Source organism: Acanthopagrus latus, chromosome 17, assembly GCF_904848185.1.
Source record: "Acanthopagrus latus isolate v.2019 chromosome 17, fAcaLat1.1, whole genome shotgun sequence".
In the NCBI taxonomy this organism is placed as follows: domain Eukaryota; kingdom Metazoa; phylum Chordata; class Actinopteri; order Spariformes; family Sparidae; genus Acanthopagrus; species Acanthopagrus latus.
Genome location: NC_051055.1, coordinates 13,058,961 through 13,081,629, shown reverse-complemented (window position 1 = coordinate 13,081,629; position 22,669 = coordinate 13,058,961). Strand labels below are relative to the sequence as shown.

General features: G+C 38.9%; 1 protein-coding gene across 4 annotated transcripts in view; it reads left to right on the top strand.

Moving 5' to 3' along the window:
• cdkal1 (CDK5 regulatory subunit associated protein 1-like 1) overlaps positions 1 to 22,669 on the top strand; it is a 225,970-nt gene that overhangs the window by 139,873 nt on the left and 63,428 nt on the right. For all 4 annotated transcript variants that reach the window (XM_037074091.1, XM_037074092.1, XM_037074093.1 and 1 more), the window contains exon 11: positions 17,738 to 17,918. In XM_037074091.1, coding sequence (XP_036929986.1) covers positions 17,738 to 17,918 — 181 coding nt within the window. The remainder of the gene's footprint in view (positions 1 to 17,737; positions 17,919 to 22,669) is intronic.

Genomic DNA, 22,669 nt, shown 5'->3' with positions numbered 1-22,669 from the left:
GCGTGCGTGCGTGTGTTTGTGTAAGATATAGTAGCCATTTAGATGCAAGGTTGTTAGAAATGCAAGTACTCTTTGATTACTTTTTGAGCAGGGCACCTAAACCCAAACCTCTTCAGTGAACTTGACAGCGTGCCTGGATGAATGTAGTATTAACACCATTATTGTTAATTACAAATAATTGCATCCCTTGCTGACTTTCCTGTGATTGATAATGATGTAATGATGAGATAAAGACTGGTTTGCTGATCAATCTTTTTTTTTTTTTTTTAACTGTCCAGTGATTTATCTCTTTCACTGAGGCTCCTATTAATTTTCTTCTGGCATTCTCTCTGTTACAGAGATTCAGCCTGTAACTTTATTCTTGTTTAGCCACAGGCTACATTGGCGTGTTTCTAACTTTGTGTTTCTTGTTCTCTTAACAGAACAGACGGCCACACACCAAGCTGTGTGTGGGTGTCTGCGCGCGCGCGTGTACATGAGAGAGGGTCGTAAAAGTGTTTTTACTGATTCACTCTACTTTTCTCGCTGGTGCACTCATGCAAACCAGAACACATCAAGGTGAAAGGCGAAGCCCTCTGTCAGTCTGTCTGTCTCTCTGTCTGTCAGTCAGTGTGTGTGGTTAGTATGTTAGACTCACAGATCCCTGTTAATGTAGATTCTCACAATTACTCCTTTGTTGTGGTGTATAAAGTTCACCTCAAAGAGTGCGACAGACAGGAGCCTTGTGTAGGTTAAAGCTTATCTGACTGACACACACACTGAAGAAGACAAATGTATTTTTCTTTACAAACAGCTTAATGCCACCAACACCGCAGAGGTCAAAGGGGTCAAACACCTCTGGCCTTCCTTATCAGAGAAAACCAGCACACACGTACAAGCACGTCAGACCTCCCTCCTTGAAATCCTTCACAGCTGAGGATCTTAAACTTTCCTGTAATCTTGAGGCAGCCTTACTTTAGTCATTTTTGAAAGGTGGCTATTGTTGGGAGCCTTTATTATGAAACTGAAGCTCCTGCATAGCAGGTGATCCTTGGGCTTTATAGCTACTAGCCAGTGAAATATTATTTGTTTTTGGTCACAAACTAAGAACCTTGAACCCCTGAATTTTCCCATCACAAAATCAAAGCTACACCCATTCCATATAAACAACTGGAAAAGATCACAGTGTAAGAAATGACCATGGTCTACTGTAGAACAATGCTGTGAGTTTCCAGCTGTGGAAAGTAAAACAGATCAAAGTTGCACTCATTAACTGCGTATATGCCATTTCCCCAGAAACACTGTGTATAAAAGAGAAGACAAATTCATTTTTCACTCTGATGACCATACGGCAGCTTATTCGAACAATTTGATTTGTTCCTCACTTAAACATATATTGAGATTAAAGGTCTCTTGATGGTTGAATGCCCAGATCACCTGTCAGTGGAAACTCATTCACACTTCTCAAATGTAATGACAAATCAGGGCCTCTCTGACCCTTAGTGAAGCATGTGTAGATGAACTGGTGGGGGAAAATCAATTCTGTGTTCTGCTTAAGATTGTGGTCACAATGAAAGATAGGCTGTTAATGCTGTGGAAGTGCTGGAGAACAATGAAAACTCCACTGAAAGAATTCTGTTGATATGATGGATTAAGTTCAACTCGGACACAACCAGTGCTGTTTTTAGGATCCGCGACAGTCTGTTCATCCTGTGTAGGTTCATGGCATTATTTTAATCATAAATATAATTCCAATGTTCTCTGCTTAAATGTTAAGCTTAATTCCCACTGCAAGTTTTGGTACACCATTTCCACTAAATCCATCCATATCCTAAGAGAGAAAAATTGCATGAAATATACTCTTCTTTGAATGACATAACTAATTTTTCCAAGTTGTTATTACTGAATTGTTTTGTGCCGTGCATAATTCGAACAATCAGCAGAATAATTATTTCATTAAAATGGTTAATTTGTCATCGTCTGCCAACACAGACCATATTTTTCTACACCCTTTTCTCTCTGCTTCTATCAATTAAAATCACATAATGAAGTACAGTCTTTACGTAATGATGTATGGAGAAAATCCTATTATGGTGGAATAAGGCTGTTAGAGAGTGAGTGAACGTGGTCAGAGGATTTTCTGCAGTTGTTTGATAGTGTGCCATAATATCTGTGATGATTTTCCCACTACTACTCTGGAGGATTAAGTGTTTCGGATTCACAAGGGCCAAAGATGAAACGCCGGGAAAAGTATAGTTATACGTCTGTGGTTTGGGTATTGGGTGTGTATGTGTGTAGAGGAGCAAAATCTGGCAGCTTTAATGTTGAACTTTAGGGTTAGTTGAGTTGAGCAGAAATGAGGGGGTGTAAGCATGTGTAATCATCCTCTATCATCATAGATGATAGAGGAGGGCTGGGCACTGAGTGGCCCTCAGACCTTCTGTGGTTTCCCTCAGGGTGGCAGGTTTCTTTCCCGGGAGGTTATGTGTTCCTGACCTCTCAATTTCTTGCTATAGAGGCTTTCAGGCTTCTCCCAAGGAGACAGACTTGCACATGCAAGTGAGGAAACAGCAATAACGCAGCTCGGCCAGTGTTACAACTGTTATTTTGTTATCACTTAAACTGACAATAATTTTCAGAATTTATCGATAAACATGAAGGCTGTAAAATGTCAAGAAATGAGAAAAAGGCTTCAACCAATTTCCCAGAGCACAAAGTGACATCTTCACATTCCTCCGTTTGTGCAATCCACATGCCAAAGCCCAAAGAATCTTCATTTACAATCATAAATGACAAAGAAGAGCATCAAATTCTTAACAAGTAGCTAAAAGAAGCAAACATGAAAAATATTTTAAAAACGCTGGCATTTATGAATTTATTTATTTTTCGCTTGACTAATTGATAAATCTACTTATCGCTGCACCACCAGTGTCGAGCTGAGTTTTCACAGGTGTGGACCCTAAGGAGTGAGGATCTGGATAGGTCAACAGGTGATTAATCTGTGCGATCCCAGTAGCTGATGGCTACATTGACCCTTGACCTACAAGGTGACTTATGGGAACCCAACACTCCCCATTCAATCTCTGTTTAAGCATTTGGTTTCCAGTCTACACTGTTGTATTCAATTGCATTAAGGCATGAAAACATGATCGATATGTTCATGTGCTTTCATGGTTTGTGTTCACCTTGCACATAAGGAATAAGTGAAATCACTCTGACTTTTAACATAACTGTGCTGCTCTTCTAAGGCAGCAAAGCAATATGGAACTCTCTTTTTTGTCATTTCAAAATTTCAACCTGCTCACACTTTTTCAGTATGCAAGAACAGTCTCATAGCTGCACCTGATGTCATTTAATGGTCTTCAATTACTCGACAGTATTTGTTTTATATGGTCTTGATTGTTTCAAAATGATGTCAGAGAAAGAGCCGTTGGCTCTCTTCTTTCGTCCAGAAGGAATTTTTATTTTAAACTGATCACTGCATACACAGAAATGGCAACAGACACATGCACATCTCTGGGTGGTCTCTGGATTTTTCAGCTCATTAATAGTCTGTCTTTAAAGGCACTGGCTCTTATCTATAAAGTAAAGAGAGTCTTTTATCACCTCACACATTTTTAAGTATGCAGCTGGTGAAAACACACTGGTGACTAATTTGTTTCTCAAAATAGTAGGTTCAAATAGGGCTCTTGATCAGTTGTTTTTTTATTACATGTCACCCCTGAAATGGCAAATATAATTCTGAATGCTCAATGATAATGAGATGATGAAGCTGATTCCAAACCAAATGACCCGGGTCTAAAAAGGAACTTTTTCAAAATAGCATTTTTTTCATCTAAAGAGTCCAACGAAAATTATGTTGGTGTTACTCCACTGTCGTTTTCCTTTTTTCTTTTTTTGTTTACTTAGCCAGGTGACAGATGATCTAATCACAAACTGAAAACATTTGCTCTGTGAAGCAGCAGCAGAGTAGCAGGAGTCTCATTTCGAAATTTGATTTGCGCTTATAGGGTAACTGAGGGAAAAAGAAGTTGGTTGCCTTGCTGTGAAGTTGGGTTAAAGCCTGTCACCTGCAGCTCACACCTAAACGTCAGCTGCTGCTTGTTTCATAGTTCATAGTTGTTTGCTTTGTAGACTCATTTCTGATGGAATATAGTGGTAACTGCTAAACTTTCCTGTGATTACTTAATAATAAAAGTCAACCCATGTTTTGCTTGTTAAATGCTTTTAAAGTGAAGATGCAGCAGTAGGAATTGTTTGGGTTGCATTCACAGTAACTGTTACTTATACGAGTAACACAATAACTTTAACAGTGGTTTCTTTGTGGTTTTCTGGGTTGTTGACAAACAACTGCATTTATTTCCAGGTTGGGACCTCTACTTCCTCTACTCTGTTTATTACAGCCACCTTTTGAAACATTTGCTTTGCATAGCCTACATTATTTTCACTTCAGATTCACTTGACAGTTCAATGGAAACACAGCTAGAATGGGCTTTTTGTCAGTAGCTACTGAAAGAAAAGAAAATAACACTACACAGTGACACTATAATAATAATAATAATTTAACAAAATTAACAGAAAAGTACTAAAGAAGATTTTTTTTTTTTTTAAATCTCTGATACAGAAATCAAGCTCAGTCTTCCCAGGCTCATTGGCACCTTTAAGTGTTGACAGTGTGTTGCAACATCCAGTGTGTGACGCTGTGACTGCTGATATAATGTGCAGATGAGAAACTTTCCGTGTGCGTGTCTTTGTCTGCCTTGAGTGTAACGAGTGTTTCTCTCCAAGCAAACAGCTTCAAGATAATTCTGTTTGTGTGCTGTGTCTCGTGTGTCTGCGTGTGTGTGTGTGTGTACGCATGTGTTAGTCATCTCTATTAGTCACGAGGAGTGACAGGGTTATATCAAACCTTCCTGGGTTATGGCAGGACAGATGCTTCAGTAGCGTGACTGCACTGAGTGTGTGTGTGTGCACTGTGGAGCCAGTCTCTTGCTTCGTTTGTTGTTGAAGACATACCTTCATTAGTTAACACACACACACACACACACACACACACACACACACTCACACACTCAAAGGTTTAAGGTATCAGCCAGGGCTAATGTTTCACTGGAATAGTACTTGGGAGGGGCGGCAGCTCCCTGAAGGCATTGGGGAAAAAAACTGAAAAAAAGATAAGACAAGCGGGGGAAAAAGAGAGGGAAAGAAGAGAGGGCGCAAGAGGCGGGAAGAGAGAACGGTTTTGAGACAGGTTTGCCGCGATAATCCACAACACTGGTGGGTCAACGTTTCACCCCTCCCTTCGCTCCTCCTTTCCCTCCAGCTGATGATTCAGCAAGTGAAGTAAATGAGGCAGTGAGCTCGTCTGTTTGTGTTTTGACTCTTGGCCTTTGATTTGAAAGCTTTTTTAAACCACAAAGAATAGGCACAGGGACAGCAAACACACATATACTCACGCACACTTGAGTGTTTTTAAACACACCATATCCACATATTGGACATGTCATGTCGCGTTACAGTGCTTACAGTAATAGGACATCCCAACTTCACTTCTAATTGAAGGCTTTCATGGAGACAGTTTTTTTCTTCCATGAGCCTTGGAATTACGGAATGCCCCCAGAAGGTTATTAGATACTGGCTGAAATGAAAACTAAATTGAAAAGACTGAATCTGAATTACAAAACATATTTGATGTAATATATTGTTATATTATTATGATATATTTGTATTTTTTGGAATGACAGTTGCCTCAGCCTACAATTTTACTATAAAGGAAGACACGCTAATTGAAACTGAAACGCCACGACTGGATAGAGAAATGAAAATCTGGGCAGGGAGGAGACATTATATTGCCTAAAAATGGAAGTAATCGCACCCATTTTCAGACAGTTTCTTCTGGAAGACATCCATAGTGTTGCACATGGTTGTAGCCTATATGTGAAAAGTAACACATATAATTGTGTCAAGAATGAAAAAAGAGCGTTGGAGAGAGAACTTCAAACCCCTTCATATTTTTTATCCTTCGCGCAGTTGACCGATCAAAGCGAGAAGTAGGTGTGAATGTCAGATTGTCAGACTCGACCCTGTCTTTGTCCTGATTTGGATTTTATGGCTCTGGTAACAGCTTGGATGACCACCGACATCAAACACATCGCTGGAAAAAAGTCTTCTTTGAGAAACTTAAATAAATGTGACACCACAGATGCTACATCCATGTATTTCTTTGCACGTTATAAAGTCACTCTGATATGGCCTATTGTTGTATAACAATGTACAAATTATACATCAGCACAACAATAGAATGTGTGTATTATTTACACATATCACTAGTGAACTGGCTACAAACAGCATTGCACGCCTCCTCAGCAGTTCTTCTGATATAACTCTGCTGCTGCTTGGCAAAAAAAAAAAAAAATACTCAACAGTTGAAAATTTGGTAACTTGTGACTTAGAGTGTCAAACCTGATGAAACCTGACCTCCCACTTTTATTGCTTATCAGGAAAATGCTTGTGTGTCAACTCTTGTAGCCTATATTACACATTGATGGTGTTTTCAGGTCCTGGAAAAGGAAGTGTGTATGCTTGGTTGTATGTTCGACTGGCCCCTGAATGGGGGCAAGTGTATGATAGCTATGAAATCATTTAGAAGTTATCAGGCTGTTTGTGGCATGTTAAAATCTGCTGGGCCAATTAGCCTGTCTTGTTACAGGAACTGCACATTTCTTTTCTTCTTTTCAGGACAGTAGTTCTACATTAATCTCATATTTCAGTACACCAGCCTGCTCCTGCCCTCTCTCACACACACACACACATTGAACTAAAACCACAAAGTCTGCCACGATCTACCTGATTTAAGGATCTAGCTTACATGAGTAAGATTTCCTTATTTATGTTTATATTAACATTGCAGATAGTAGAATGGGAATACTATTTATCAATTTGTCTGCTTGTTGATTTGTGCGTGTTTGTGTACAGAGGTGATTTAATCCAGGAAGGAGTGAAAGAGGGGGAGGCTTCCTGCCTACATACCTGGCTGACTGTGTGTGTCAATAAGTCTAGGGCTGTGAATTGGCTCCGTTTAAACAACAGGAAACCAGGAGAGAACGAGTCATTAACTTCACAACAAGCCGAAACTGAGGTTTGTGTGTGTCTGCAGCTGAGAGAGAAACAGCTTGTGGATAATGACTCTTGGCAGTTCCTAACACATCCTTGTCTTATTGACACTTCCTCTGGATTATACCATATTTCCTTGCCACAAACCACACTCACTCGCACACACTCACACAGGATACACAGCTTCACTATAATTACAGGAGTTAAGTTTACCTTCATTAAGTTGTGTTAATTTATTATTAAGCCCCTCAGACCACATAACCTATCCTTCCTGTCTTAAGAGATAATAGAACACACACATACACAAATGCTGGAGTGCAGTGTGAGTGTGTGCATGAGAAAGGGGAGGGGAAGAAATGCAGAAGGACAGAGAGCACTGACACTTATATAAGTGTGTGAGTTCATGTCTTTAAAACATGTCAGAGCAGCAGTGAAACTCTAACCCTCTCAGAGGTCACAAAGAGCAGGTGGCAAAACAGCCCAACCCGTCTACACCCCCTGCCAGAATAATTAAGAAAGAACAAGGTGTTTTCTTTTTCCTTGAATTGCATCAACACAGTACTCTAGACCCCATTTAATTTAAAGTAAAAACCAGTTTGATGTTTCTGTAAAGATGATATTCACTTTGCTTTTGTTCATTATCAACTTGTCTTTTTCATGACAAATTTGAAGTTGTTCAGACATCAAGTCAATATTGTCCCTCACTAACTTTATCATTGTCATTTTTATCAGTGAAATGCTTTAATGTGGGCTTGACTCATGGGCCTCAAGGTTATCGGTGCTCCTGAAGGACTGAGGTTATGTTTGAGTTACCGCAGTTTCCTAACGTCCTTTTCTGTATTTGGTTAAAAGATATACTTGTATTTGTTTCCTTGTCCCTCAGACAAATCATATTTGTATGCTAGTATGGGAAAGTACACTGACTGGTTTCCCACCTACAAAATACGCAAAGTACAAACTGAAACTGCTTGAGATCAGATTTAGATACTGAGACTGTTTATTCAGTTAGATTGTTCTACATTAGATTTCATGAGACCCATTCAATCAAGGAATAGTTTTGTTATTATTTTTATGGGTTATACATTTCGGCTCCATCAAACACACAGCTAAACCATACCCCTGGGTTAGCCGTAAGTGTTTTAGTTATTGGCTCTACACATGCTAATGCTAATGCTTACACCTGCATCTTCACAGGCACGCATGACTGCAAGTCAGGTAGCTTCTCAGTACAATGTGAATATGTAAACAATCTCTCACAATCATATTTGAAAGTCAAGTAACACAGCAGCAAAGTGTTAACTTTCCATGTGTCTGCACCCTTCTAGGGTGCGCATGCACGCACAAGGTCAGCTGATACTTGTGTTCACCTAAGAACACAGACTTGTTTCACTATCTGACTCACCTTTCAGTCTCTCTCTGTCTCGTATCATATTTCTCTACTTCAGTGTTTGAGTCATGCTACCTTTCAAAGCTCATTTTCAACGCTGCAGATTCGCTCACAGTTGATGGACAATAATCTGTTTGTGTACATATGTGAAAGAGAGTGTGTGTGTGATTGAATGACAGTGTATTTTTGACACCATTGTGCAACAATTATTCCACTCTCAAGTGAATCATCACTGGCAACTAGCTCTGATGTGTAGCCAGTAGTTGGTATTTGTGTGTAATGTTCTGTTCACTGCTGTCTACAGAGAGGAACATTTTCTGTCAAAATCTTCTCTTCATGTAAACCTGTTCAGCTCTTCTACTTTTGTAGCTGCAAAGAGATGTCATTACCTCATATAAAACACAATATACACGCCCTGTGTTTTTATGAAGTAATAACTGTTTTTAACTCTAGGCAGTGATACTGTGAGAGGACTTCTACTTATAGCTGATGTAAATATGCATTAAGATGGCGTAGTATGTATGTCAGGTAGTGTGGCTGGTTTTAATGGATTGTCCTGTGTACTCTGTATATCAAAGTGTGTCTGATGTAGCTCATTTTACTGCAGAAATCACACATTAAAGGGACACTAATTGATTTTCCCTGACAGGTTCTTCCTCATTCTCAAGAAAAGGCCATATGATGCTGCTCTTGGACTCTAATGACCATCAGCTTAATGATTCATAAAATGATTAGTTAGTTAAAAATAATTAATCAGTTAATTACCTCTCTAAGAGAAAACCACCAACTTTAGGAATAAAAAAAAAAATCAGTGTTTACCTTGTTTTCTGTTGTGATTGCTTTCACAGGTTTTTGTGCCTTTGATCCATTTTCTCTGTTTAAGGCTGAATGTGTCCAACATTGAGATGGACTGTGTCTGCATAACTGAGATTACCCATAATTGGCTTGCTAACCTAAAAGTTAGCCTCACTGTCAGCTGGAGAGCTTTTCCCTATGAACCCTGCATCTCTGCCTCTGTTGTGAGAAGCAGGTCTGAAGACAGTAGTAAACAGTTTTCCCTCACTTTGAAATTGTTTCTATTAATCAATCATCTTTTATCGCATTGTAGAACATCGTTACACCAGGGCCTAGGGGAAACCCTGGTGCAACATGAAAATGAGACTCTCCTCTTCCCATCCCTGAAGCACCACCAGCAGCAAGGCACTTTTAAAGGTTTTATTCAAAGACATATCTAGCACATAAACAGACTTTCTTGCAGTCTGGCTGAGAGAGGAGAGCTCATAGGAACTGGGAAGAGCCAGGATTTAAACTTCTGGCTTCGAGGAAAGAACCAGTCAGGACCCTGGAGAACCTACTTATGTCTTTGTACAAAAAGAGATGATGGATATGTGTAGTCACATATTTCAATTTATGACATTAGCAAATTTCTAGCTCTCCGTGGGTGAGCAGCTTGATAACGTGTCCACTGATGATTTGAGTCAGGTAAGGCTTTTATGTCAAGCATTTATCCGGTGCTTTGATGTTATCCATATCTGTGCGGGTCAGGTCAGCACAGCGGGATAGGATGATGAATCACATACTGCGGGTATGTCAATGAAGGTTGGATTAAATTGAAATAAAGTGCAAAGGGACAGTCCATTTAACGCCTGGCTAGACAGCCACGAGTGTCATGCCTTTGCACTTCAGCCTTCTTACGCTTATATATGCACGAGATATGTGTGTGTCTGTGTGTTCATAGATGTGTGTATGTGTGAAAAGTGTGATTGGATGGATTTGTGGTGTCTGTGCGCTCTTATTACTCCTCCCTCAGACTAATGAAATGTGCGTGCGTGTGTGTGTGTGTTCTCATTACCCTTGTCCAAGGCTAATGAAGTGTGTGTGTGTGTGTGTGCGCGCGCATGCGCGCGTGTGCGTGCGTGTTAAATTGAACTGCAGTTCTGCTCTGCTGTGTTCAGGCTGTTTCATTAAATGATAAAGTTTACTGATGACTCCAGTGGGATCATTATTTACTTGGCTCTCCATTCATTCCACTGCAGCCACCTCGATCTTTACAAATGACCTGCAGGTTTGGTAGACAAATGTGTTGGTATTCACCAACGGCATATCCAGTGTTTTTACTCACTCTGTGCTTCCATCCCATACCACTTGTTTACCTTTTCACACAACCCACACATTTATTTAAAACATAACCAAAGGATATTCAATACCCACTGCTTAAACATAGCAAATACACATTTTTAAAGGCTTTTTTTTCTTTCCAATTTTTAAAACTGTATTCCAATCATCCCCATTAAAGACAAATAATAGTTAACAAGAGGCGATGTTTAAGGGCGAAAGATGTGTGAGATAGTGTGAGGCTAAGAACGAGACTGTTAACTCAAGAATACTGTCATGGCTCAGTGCTTTTAATATGGCACTGCCTGCGCGTGTGCTTGTGCATGGAGGGATGGATTTTTCAAGTAAAACAACAATCGTTCCACACTCTACAAGATGTACTGAGAGCAAGCAATGATTTAGGGATAGAAAAGTGAGAAAAGTAGTTTGAGAAAATCTATTTGGCAGTTTGACAACTTCTCTCAGGCCAACTGAAGCCATCACCCATCTCTTTCTGTCTCTTAACCAATCATTTGTCTGTCTCCTCTTCACTCTCAATCACATTAGTCAGTGTTTGCTTTTACTTCTCTCTCTCTCTTTCTCTTTTTTAAATCTTCCAGATGTTGAATCCCTTCACAGCAAAATGCTAACTTGTCTCACATAGTAATTGCATTACTTGGTGCTTGTTATCCTGTTATGCCATGTATCTATCGTCTGTTCCAGCTGCCTTGGAAGCTCCAAACTCTTTAACTCTCATTTAGAACATCTGTATTTAAGAGTATTCATGTTTATAAAGTGTATACTCCCAATACTAGCAGGTCCAATTGAGAAATTTGATTTTAAATTCCTGGTTTGATCTAGTGTGTTCAGATTCATGAAACTTTTCAGACACAGCATCCTGCCCACAAATAGATTGAATTAGACAATATCATTACCTCTATTAACTCTATTTTCAGATATAATCAGGTTTTCAGGGCATTGTAACTTTCATTTAGGTATCCTAAGTCATTTTACATCTACAGGGAGAGCTATTGTTCTGCTGTAAAATTTTAACCTGTCTGAAATCCTCTTGTTATCTGTCCAGTCACCTGGTGCCTCCTCAGTGCCTTGCTTCATTGTTGATGGTCGAAGTGGTTGAGGAAAGTGAGTGATAACCAAGCAGACCTTTTCCCCTCTCTCTCTGTCACTGTAAATTGAGCCGCTACATGACAGCACCATTACCTCCAGCTGCCATGGCTAAATCAAACACTTAAGTGTCTGAGTGATTACTTACACTTCTCACAAGTGTCCTTATTTCACCCCCTTTCTTATAGGTTCCTTCTGTCTCCCCTTCAGGAAGGAATCATTTTCTGTTAGATGAAACATTGCATGAGATGTTTAACATGATGAACTACACATATGCAACCACAAAAGTGTAACATTCTCACAGCAACAATTAAATGAGATGTGAAATAAGATGTGAAATTGAAAGAAAGGGGTAGAAAACCTGTGAACGAACTACAGAGACGAGCAAGCAGCACAAATCAAGGTGACAACTGACAAACTGTTTATTTAACTTCACTGACACTTTTTCATTTAATGTACTTCAGGCAATAATGATACATGTTAATCATATGACAAGTGATGTCTCCGTATGCACAAACATCACATCTTCACAAGAAATTTAATCTCAGTAAATTGCTGTAAACAAAGATATGGATGACCTTCACGACCGTGCTGTTTCTCTTTATATTTATGTTGGAGAGGGATTTGATGAGTTTTCAGAATTTTTTAAAGAATATTTTCCAGACTCTTAAGGGTCGAGTTCATTTTGCAAGACATCTGTTGTAGGGATGATTTTACTTTTTAAAGCCAATTTCATTTTTAAAAGAAGTTTGACAGCACCTGGTTGCCATCATTTTGAAGAAATGTTTAGCAGTAGCCATTCTGTGCTTCAGCACAATTTACAGTGGGACTTGTTGCTTTTCTTAAAAAGGTGTTTTATGTTCAACTATGTATCAGAATAAAGAGTTTTAATTTCAGAGTTTACTGACAGAGATGCATGGGGATACTGATAAAGATTAATACACTGTAATTAGGCAGTTTAAAGGTGATGCAAAAACACACTTCAGTAGATTTACAATTTTGGCCTGTTCAGATGTGGTATCAACATGAGTTCTTGGGGATCCAGTCACATATGGACAGTTCGAAGTATAGGTTGCATTTTACATCTTTGTTCACACACTGTTTCAACAGACCCAACTATTTATCTAGAAATCACATTATCCCCAGACTCCCTTAACAAATTGCACAATATAAAGACTAGTTGCCTGCAGATAAGCTTTAAAAACTTTAAGAAAGGGCTTTGACAAATTCAAAATAATAATTTTTGCCGCCTTGTAATTCCAGTATTAAATGAAATACATTATGTTGTTTCTGCCTTGTTAAAAGTGTCAGTCGCAGCCTAACTATACCTGCCTTTCTGCTGTCCAAAGTGTATCTTACTTGCCAACATTTAGCAGCTGTTTGAACATACTGTTTCAGCAAATTGCATAATTTATACAAAACTTAACATTTTATTTACGTTAAACATACCGTATATTAAACACATTAAACAGTGACAAATAAGAGCTACTTCTTTGTCTCCTGTGGAAAAGTCCCCAGGCTCCCTTAAAATGTGCACAATTTTTGACATGTTGCATTAGCAACAACATCATAAACTTTGTTAATTGCTGTCTATAAGAAATTCTGAAATATTTTGCTCTTTTTGTAAATTTGGAAGGTATTATACATTGTTATTTCTTTCTTTTGGTAAAAGATGTCATTATATTTTCGAAGTGATGCAAATGTCTCCTGATGAGATCATCGAGGACAGATAATACCAGGTATGAACATGGCCTTGGAATGTCAGGTCAAAGAGATGATGTACCTTGTTTCAACCTTTTGTTAAATGGAGAGATGAGTGGACAGATGGCTCCAGTGAAAACCTAACTCACATAAGCATTGATTTAGCTGACTTGAACATAATTTTCACACATGTTATGGGCCTGTAGTCTTCAAACTTCCGTCCTTGTAGAATTAGTTTTCACTCTCACCCCAGCTGTTGCTGTTCTCTCTCCCCTGCACTCACTCACACAACATGCTAAAACCGTCGGATTACATGTTAATGTGATTTGATTCAGTAGTTTTCCTCAAGACAGCAGCAAGACAGCAGCTTTGCAAACTTTATAGCCTGTCCCTTTACTATCGCCATCTCTTTCTTCCTCTCCTTATCACCATGTCTCGCTCCCATCTCCTATGCCACAGTGGCCCCAGTGTACCACACATTATCATTTCAGAGAACACACACACAGCACATGCACTGTATCACAGATGGGTAGCATGGTCTCTTTCCTGCAGATGAATAGGTAAATATTTACTTTCCCAGATTGTCTTTCTTCCGCTTTCATCCTTCCATCCTTCCACCAGTCTTCTTTCCTCTCTACACTTCCATGCTACACTACTGTCATTTTTCAGGGCTCTTCTGTCCCACCGGTCTCGCCTTCATCTTATCACGGAGGGCGCTCACAGGCATCTGTTATGCAAACATGCCCACATATTAGTGCACATATTTTTGAATGTATGATTAGGAGGATGGCTGTATGTATATGGAAAATCATATACACGTATGCACATATGAGGCATCAGCAAACAAAGAGTTGATAATAATGGTGCTGAAGACAATGGTGTGTTTTATGAGACTTAATTCAGCCCATTGAGGTAGATGGAAGACTGACTGTGTGCTTATCTCAAGTTTTAATTAAAAGACTTTAGTCTCCTATGAACACATTGCCCCTGTGTAAATGCTAACTTAGAGTGGTAACACACCATGGCTAATGGAGGCTACCGTCTTCAGGGATGTGGTCTCTTTGCCCACATGGGGCAGGGGAAGAAATGACAGAAACAAAGCACACACACAGACTCACACCTCTGTTCAGTCTCTTTTGTTTTAGGGGCTTCAGGGGCTGCAGTGTCTTTGTACTCTGAAATAGCTACAGGAAATACAGCAGGAGCAACTGACTGCTAGCTGTTTCTAAAAAGTGGTCCTCCTGTCTGATCATACAGTGTGTGTGATATGTTTACAGGTGCATTAGTTTATTTTCCATTGAAACAGATCATTGTCTGAGAACGTATCAAACTGAAAACTAATATGTCCTTCATAAACAGACATCTAGAATGCATTTAAAGGTGATAGTTAGGTTGATGAGCCCCATTTTTCTATACACACGTGTTTACACAGTGTCACAGTGTTCATTTCTGGTACATTTTGATTTTGACGTAACTCGATAAACTGTGACGTCCCTATTTTTTTTTGTTTCCAACATCTAGTGTACAAATGTGATACAAAATAGGATGGATGGATATAAAACTGACAGGCTTGTTTGGGGAAAGAAGACACTCATCCACTGTTAAAATTATGTCCAGTAGGTTAGAAATACAGATCATTTTTTTAGTTTAAAAATAGCTCTCTTCGTGCATCGGTTTAATTGAAAGCAAGTTGAGCTGACACCTAATCTGTCTCCTGTCTTGATATTCTCCTTTTCTCTCTCCGTCTTTGCTTGTGTCTCATCCTTGCGCTCTGTTTTTAGAAAAGGTGAACCATAACATCATGCATTTCCCCTCTCATTTTTAACAAGGCGAGTATCAGTGTGGTTCTTGTTCATTAGTCTCGCACATCACACCTCCATCACCCTTAGATCTGGGATAGACAGAGGTGTCAAAATGACACTGTGTGTGTGTGCATGTTTTTGTTCCCTCTGAGCCTCCACCTTAAGAAAATCCACGAAAGCCAATTCACACCAGTCTCACTCCCTGCTCTTTTCTCTCAGTATTCTATCTCCATGTGTTACTTTGCACCCCTAGCCCGGATTGCAATTTTTTTTTCTGGCAATGGTGTACATTTTCTTAGTACTACTGCAAGAATGAAAAGGACACACTGGCTACCTACAGTTCATACCTCCTCATCACCATTACTACCAAAGGGCCTTCACAAATTGGATACACATGCCTTGGGGAGATGCAAAAGACAGTTATCTATTGAGGCCAGAAAAAGAAAAAACCTGCTTGTTTGTTTTGCTAATTTTATTTACCTTCCCTCCCACTGCTATTATTGGAATCGCTTGGGGGAGTCTATTATATGTATTTTATACTCTGGTGACGCAAGCATTAAATGGCAATAAATAATGCAAGTTTTTATTTGTATTATTATTATTTATTTAAACTTTCATCCCTGGAGTGTTTTGTGTGATTAGATCCTTGCATTGGCTGCACAACATTTCTCAAATGTGGCTTCTGGACTTACACCACACACCTGCAAAAAGTTATTAACTGATTTACTATCATGTGGCTAAACACAGTAGAGAACCTTGGCTCCAAACTAAATCTTTCCATTTTCAGGATGCTTTACTTGATTAATTATTGTAGAAAGCCTACAGGCAGAAAATACTCCTCTGTTTACCTAACAAAGTAGAGGATTTAAACTATGTAGTTTTTGTGAAATACTCAGGGGGTTTGGAAGCACTGCTTGAGGGGATTCAAGTACATTTTAATCACAAATCAAGAATTATTCATTTATTCATCCATTTCTACATTCCATGCTCAGATTTTAGTTTTTAATTTATTTAGTTTTACTTTTCCATAGGGGAGTTGTCAGGCAGATCTAAGAGGTCAAGGATGCCTATGCCTACAGGCCATTGGTTAATATTAATGACCAGCAGCCAATTGAAACTTATCAATAGGTCAGGGGTTATCATGGGGTTGCAGATGCAGGAAGTTAATGTAATTAAAGATGCATCATGTTGTCGATTGCTGAGAAAATGTCCTTTCCACTCTTTTCTTAATGTCTTTGTTGAGCTGTCTTTGTCGGCCTTGTCGTGTTTGCTTATGCGTGTTTGTTTCTTGTCTTAATGTGTCTCTTAATGTGGATTTTAAAAAAGACACAATTCTTCATGATCTTACATTTAATCCAAATCTGGTCCTTGTTTCTTGTGAACACATTTGTAACCAGGCATTGAATCTGTAAGAGCAGGGAAAATATACGCTTAGTGAAGGAATTACAAAATCAGGTGTGAGATTCTTGGTGAAAAATGATTTAGGACTAAAACATTGGCAAGAATACAGATATAGATGGATTGAAGGATTCAATTGAGAGGAGCAACCCCAAATTACTTGTGATTGATAGTTTACTCAATCACTAGGGTCTTCCTCTTCCAGTTTCCTTTAGGTTTTTTCAAAGGAGATCTGTTCAGTTAGACCTGTTGCGCTAACACTAACTTGTGCCACTTTGCTGGTCGGAATAAAGTTGTGAATGAAATAATCTTTCCAGCAGAGGTCCTACATTGGTCATTTACAGCTACATGATGGTAAATGCCTTTTAGATCAATCCTCATCATTGAAACTGTATTCTTACATGTCAAAACTGCATATGTATCAATGGGAATGTCAAGTGGTTACTTAAGACTAGTGATACTTGGTCTTCTGACTGACAGCCATGCCTTAGCCTTGGAGGTCTTTCAAAACCTGTCCGTCTGCTGTCAATACATACATAATATATAGAACTAATCAATGCATCTTTTCCCACATTCTACTGGCTACAATTAATCCAATGAGCCAACTGATCAATAATCAATAAATATTGATTGGCAGCAGAGGTTGCTAATCAGGGTTTGATTGGTTTAATGAGTCCAAAGGGAGAGGCTTTATCTGTCTTTAATGCTATGGTGCCTCACATGTTTTTTCAAGGACACATAGCAACAGTGGGAAATATCTGTAATACGTAAACTTCAGAGTAATTTAATTAATACATTTTTATGAATTGGTGTCCCTAGGAGATACCTCTAGAAAGAAGATTGTTGCTCTCCATGATGCTCCTTGATTAATTCAATAACCAAAGTGAACATATGTTATGTGGTGTTTTGTACAAAACAATACAACATAATAAACAATTATTTCTCATGATGCCATTATTTTGTTTTAATGTCTTCAAAGGAGCTTTGTTGTTATTTCATTACAGCACCAGATGTTAAGCAGAAGTTAAGTTCTCAAGGGAACCTCAATAGCACTTAGTTTAACATATTTACAGCAACATAAAAAAATAACAGAAATATATACATTGCCTAAAAGGCTATCTATTTCTGTCTATTTTAGGGTCCCAGGGGTAACCATTGCCACAGATATAATCTGTGGTTTTCCTGGGGAGACAGAGGAAGACTTCCAAGAGACAATAGACCTGGTGAAACTCTACCAATTCCCAAGTCTCTTCATCAACCAGTTTTACCCCAGACCTGGTACACCTGCTGCAAAGATGGAGCAAGTACCAGCATATATGGTGAGTATGGACAAAGAGACAGAGACCCTTTTACCACTAATCAGAGGACATATCTGGTTTGGGGCTGGATTTAGCTGCTCGTGTGGGAAAGTAATAGAGATATGAGAACAATTCACCTCATCTTATCGCACAATATTCAAAATACAGTATGTTTGATTGCCCAAGCCCTTGAACAGACAATAACTGCTAGTACAGATTATGGTAACTTAAACTAGTTAGGGATATCAGCTTTGAAACGAGCCAAAATAGAAATAAAAAATTCACCAAATCACTCATTATAGCGGAAGCCGTATTATGAGCAGGAATACATAGTTATTAAAGGAACAGATATTCAAACTGACTCCAGGCACATATGAATGTACTGTAAGTGCACACACAAATGTACGTGTATGTGGGTTGAGGAGACACAGGCCAGCCTCCTGTCATCTAAAAATGTAAAAGCCTGTTCCAGTTCTGTCATGACTTCTTTAGGAATTTTAATATTACTAATCCTAAAAGACATTTCTGTATTTGGGGGTGTGTGTCTGTCCCCTTCAGACAGAGAGACACATAGGGTACACATACTGTATGATGGAAAACAGTGTTAATGTGTAAATGTTTAAATGTTAAAGACTGCATTAGAGTTAAACATTTAATGTTGGCAGTGAAGTAATACTACAAAATCCAAATTTGTTAAAAGTGGAGAATACCTGGGCAGGACTGGGTTGAACAAAAGGTAACTGACTGTGATTGGATGAGATAGACGATCAGTCTTAACGCTGCAGCATTTATGCAAATTGCCATACACCCTAAAGAGTGTAGATTAAAGTTTTCTATCAACAGTTGATCTAGCAGGGTAATTCAAGACAGGCATTTTGAAATATGTATATTTTTTTACCTTTACTGACAGAAGTCAGAGGTTTTTTTGTGCCTATATCCAAAGGCTGTTACTGAAGTAGGGTAACTGCAACACACTGTCTCCTGGTAGTTCCTGCTTCATTTGAACCTTGTATTGTTCTCTGTATAACACATCCCTGTCTTCCTCCCTCGCTCTCTCCCAATCAGCTGCCAAATGAAACAATTACCGGCTAATGAAGCCATAATTGTTGCGAAAGAAGTGTGTAAGCGAGAAAGCAAAAGTGAGAGAGTAACGCCGATTAAAAACACCGCCATCAGCAGCTCCAGTGTTTTCTTGACCTTTTGCCTTATGGGTTTCTCATAGCCACAGTCATCTGCAAGATAGTTGTAAAACATAAATTAACAGCTTTCTACAGCCCTTGCAGTGTATCCTTAAAGGTACTTTATGCTCATTATTTTCATTATGTTCTTCTTGACCGTGGATTGATTCACAATTTTACGTACATATTTTAGTTATATACTACAAGGAGTTCCTTCTATATGACCTACATGCGAAAACGAGACTATTAGTGACAGGACTGGCTATTTTTGTGTAGTATGGTAGTCGTAGTTAGTCGTAATGCCTGTCACTGGCTTTGATTCCCTGCAAATAATTAGGCATTAAACTAAAACTAGTTTTTATGGCGAGGTGCTGAGGATGAACTGAGGAGTCTCGCTGCTTGAGAAAAAGCTGCTCTATCATCTGTTGGTGCGTGGCAGATACAGCTGGATTTCCACATGGCTTCAGACAAAACTGACATATTATTACTTTACATTTTATGTTGGCCTTGACACTGAGCCATATCTTGGCTTGATATTATAATGACATAAATGACTAGTTAATATTGATAAGTTAAGCTCAACAAAATTGCTATTACCGAGCAACCAAATCTGTTAGTTATAGACTTACAGCTAACAAATAGATACCTTACCTCATAGCTATGCATCCTACTAGCTAGTCGCGCTTGAAACAGAAGAGCAGTATTAAAAATATGTAACATATATTTCTTTTTGCCTGCTATCCAAACAAATACAGGAGCCTGTCAAGATTATTGCGTCATAAAGCAGTGATGCTGATTTAGTTTTTGTCTATAGGAACGGCTGGAATCATTAAAGAAAATGAGAGGTCCTTGTAGCTGCTTTAATTTAAGATTCGTTACATAGGTTTGCTCTTGCAAACATATTTAAAGTTGCCCCATTCTTAGTTGATTATATCATTACTTCCATCCACATTTACTCATGTTTTATCATATAATTCAACTATGACCATCCCCCTCCTAAAGATGTTGTAGAACATTGGTGTGCAGCACTTCTCGCATTATTGAATCTTAACCATACATGCAGCTTTTACTTGTGCCTGATATGTTTATGGTTGACCTTTTTTCTTTTGTATGACCTCCTACTTTATGCTATATCCTTTGCTGTATCTTCTAGCCCTTCTTGCATTTGCACTCTCTCAGTCTTTACCATCAAAGTGTTGACACATTTCTTTCAAGTGGAGTGTCTTCATAAGTCATTCTCTTTTTTTCTCCTCCCATCCATATCCATTCATTCTCTGAGGAGAAGCTGAGTGTGTCTTGGAGGGATCAATCCCCAGACAACCACATCACAGCTGCTGCTTTTCTTATCTTTTTTTTACCCTCTCCTTTCCTTCTCCCCATCTGTCTCATCTGACTTTTATTGTCAGTGGTTGGATGTCAGCACGCATCTGTCCAAGGCTTCATTCCACAAGCAGCTCTTTGATTGTCAGGCTGTGGCATATTGCTGGTTCCTGTTCCTGGAAACCTTTTAGTGTCAGCTTTGTTTTTGACATACTAAATAATTATGTGATCTAGGTTTATTGTTTATTTAATGACTATGGTTTTTTGTAAGTCACATGTGACGCATTGAAAAGGGCTATATATACAGGCAACAAAACAGGTCACATTTTTATAATTACCTTGAATGGGATCTCCATGTTCACATTGTCATGCTTTCTAATAGCCGTCTTCACTGGTCATCTACATGTTGAAATTTAAGCTAATTGTGAGTATATCTGTGCTTGACAGAGAACAGTTAAAGGTGAAAGAGACTGTCAGAATAATATGTTAGGGTCCCTGTAACCAGCACACCTGCTTCGGTGGTTAAAGCTGCACACAACATCACATCATCAGTCACTATGCACCTGTTCTCACACACATACACACACACAAACAGACGCACACACACACACACACACACACACAGCAAGTGGTGGCAGCTAGGCGACGTCTAGGCCATGTAGGGTCAGTCATTAATAAAGTGCACCAGATGGTTTGTCTGGAACACAACTGTGTTGAATAGCCACAGGAGGGATGGATGGAGAACTAGATCGAGTAGGAAACAGAGATAGAAGGAGGTCTGAGAGGGAGTGAGAGAAGGTAAGCAAGAAGGGACAATAGGAAGAAAGATGAAAGGGAAAGGGAGATGGATGGAGGACATAAAGTGCGACCAAAAGAAACAGCTACAGGGACATGCCCATTGTGGATGTTAAGGGGCACATTTAAGGTGTGATACATAAGAATTGGCCACCTTTTAAATTTATACTCCAAATCCCAATTGGAGGCAGCATATGACAAGAATGTTGGGTAGTCCAGTCTTTATATTAAGACATAAAGGAATATACAGTCTATCCTATAGCATTTTGACAAGCTAATTCAGCTAGCCACGAGGACTAGTGGAACTGTTTTATACTGCAAATCAACAAACAGCTAACTTCACATTTTGTTATAACGTTTTTGATAAGTATAAGCTATTTAAAGCTTACCCTAAAATATATGCAATAGACTGTAATGGCTATGTTTACTCATTTTGCTTCTAATTCCATCACCTTTTTCCTTTGTACCCAGTGTGATTTCTTGCCAGCAGCGGCTGGTGGTGATGATAATGGTTGCTTGGCAAGAGCTTCAGCTGTTCCATTCAATAGCTACCTGTCCTTAATTGGTCTAACTGGCAGCAGTGCCTTTTAATATGCATGACATGCAGTAAGGATACACCCTCAGGGCAGCACTAGTTCTTTTTCCTCTCATGTTGAACTGAGGGCAGACTGGCAGTGAGTTACTATCACCTCTTGAGATACAAGGCAGTATTACAACACAGAACGGGCTAGGGGTAGCTAGTTGGCATGTTAATTTCAGTAGAACATTGTACATGATGTCAACAGAGTTATTTTTTCACATTTAGTTGATAATGTTAGTTCAGTTTTGAAAGTCTGAAATTTTTACATATAACTTTTTATAAGCAGCAAAAGCAGTAAACAAGGCCCTTTAGAGGCAAGTGTGGAGGTTTACCTTTTCTCATCAGTATGGGACACAGACATAACCTTTCCAGTGCCACTATCAACGTGAGATGAAGCAGATCTCGCTCAGTGAGTGAGTTAATTAACTATCAGTACACATCTTTCACCAGAATATAAGCAGTCACACTCCCTTGTGCAAGAATGTGTGTGTGTTTGTGTTTTTTGAGAAATAGTCAGGGATAGATGATAATAATTGAAATTTGAAGAGTAGTTTTCATGTCCTGGAAAACAGATACAGTTACCATTGAGGTGGGCTTTCTTCCTAGCTGCAGTCCTTTTTTTTCTTGAAGCATTGTTTCATGTTGGAGAAAAAAATATTATAAGGACAGGATTCATATGTTGCATAATATTAGCTCAAATATATGAACTGAGGTTGGCTGAAAGAGCAATCTTTGACCAAAATAAATGCAATAGCGTCAAAAAATTAGGCTGTAAAATTAGGCACATCTGAAATGGTTTCAGGAACATATTTTAGTGCGCTGTTAAGCTCTAATGTTGGTTATGTTTCTTATTGGGCCCCCATGTTGAAACGTGGGACTCACATCACCATATAAGAAAT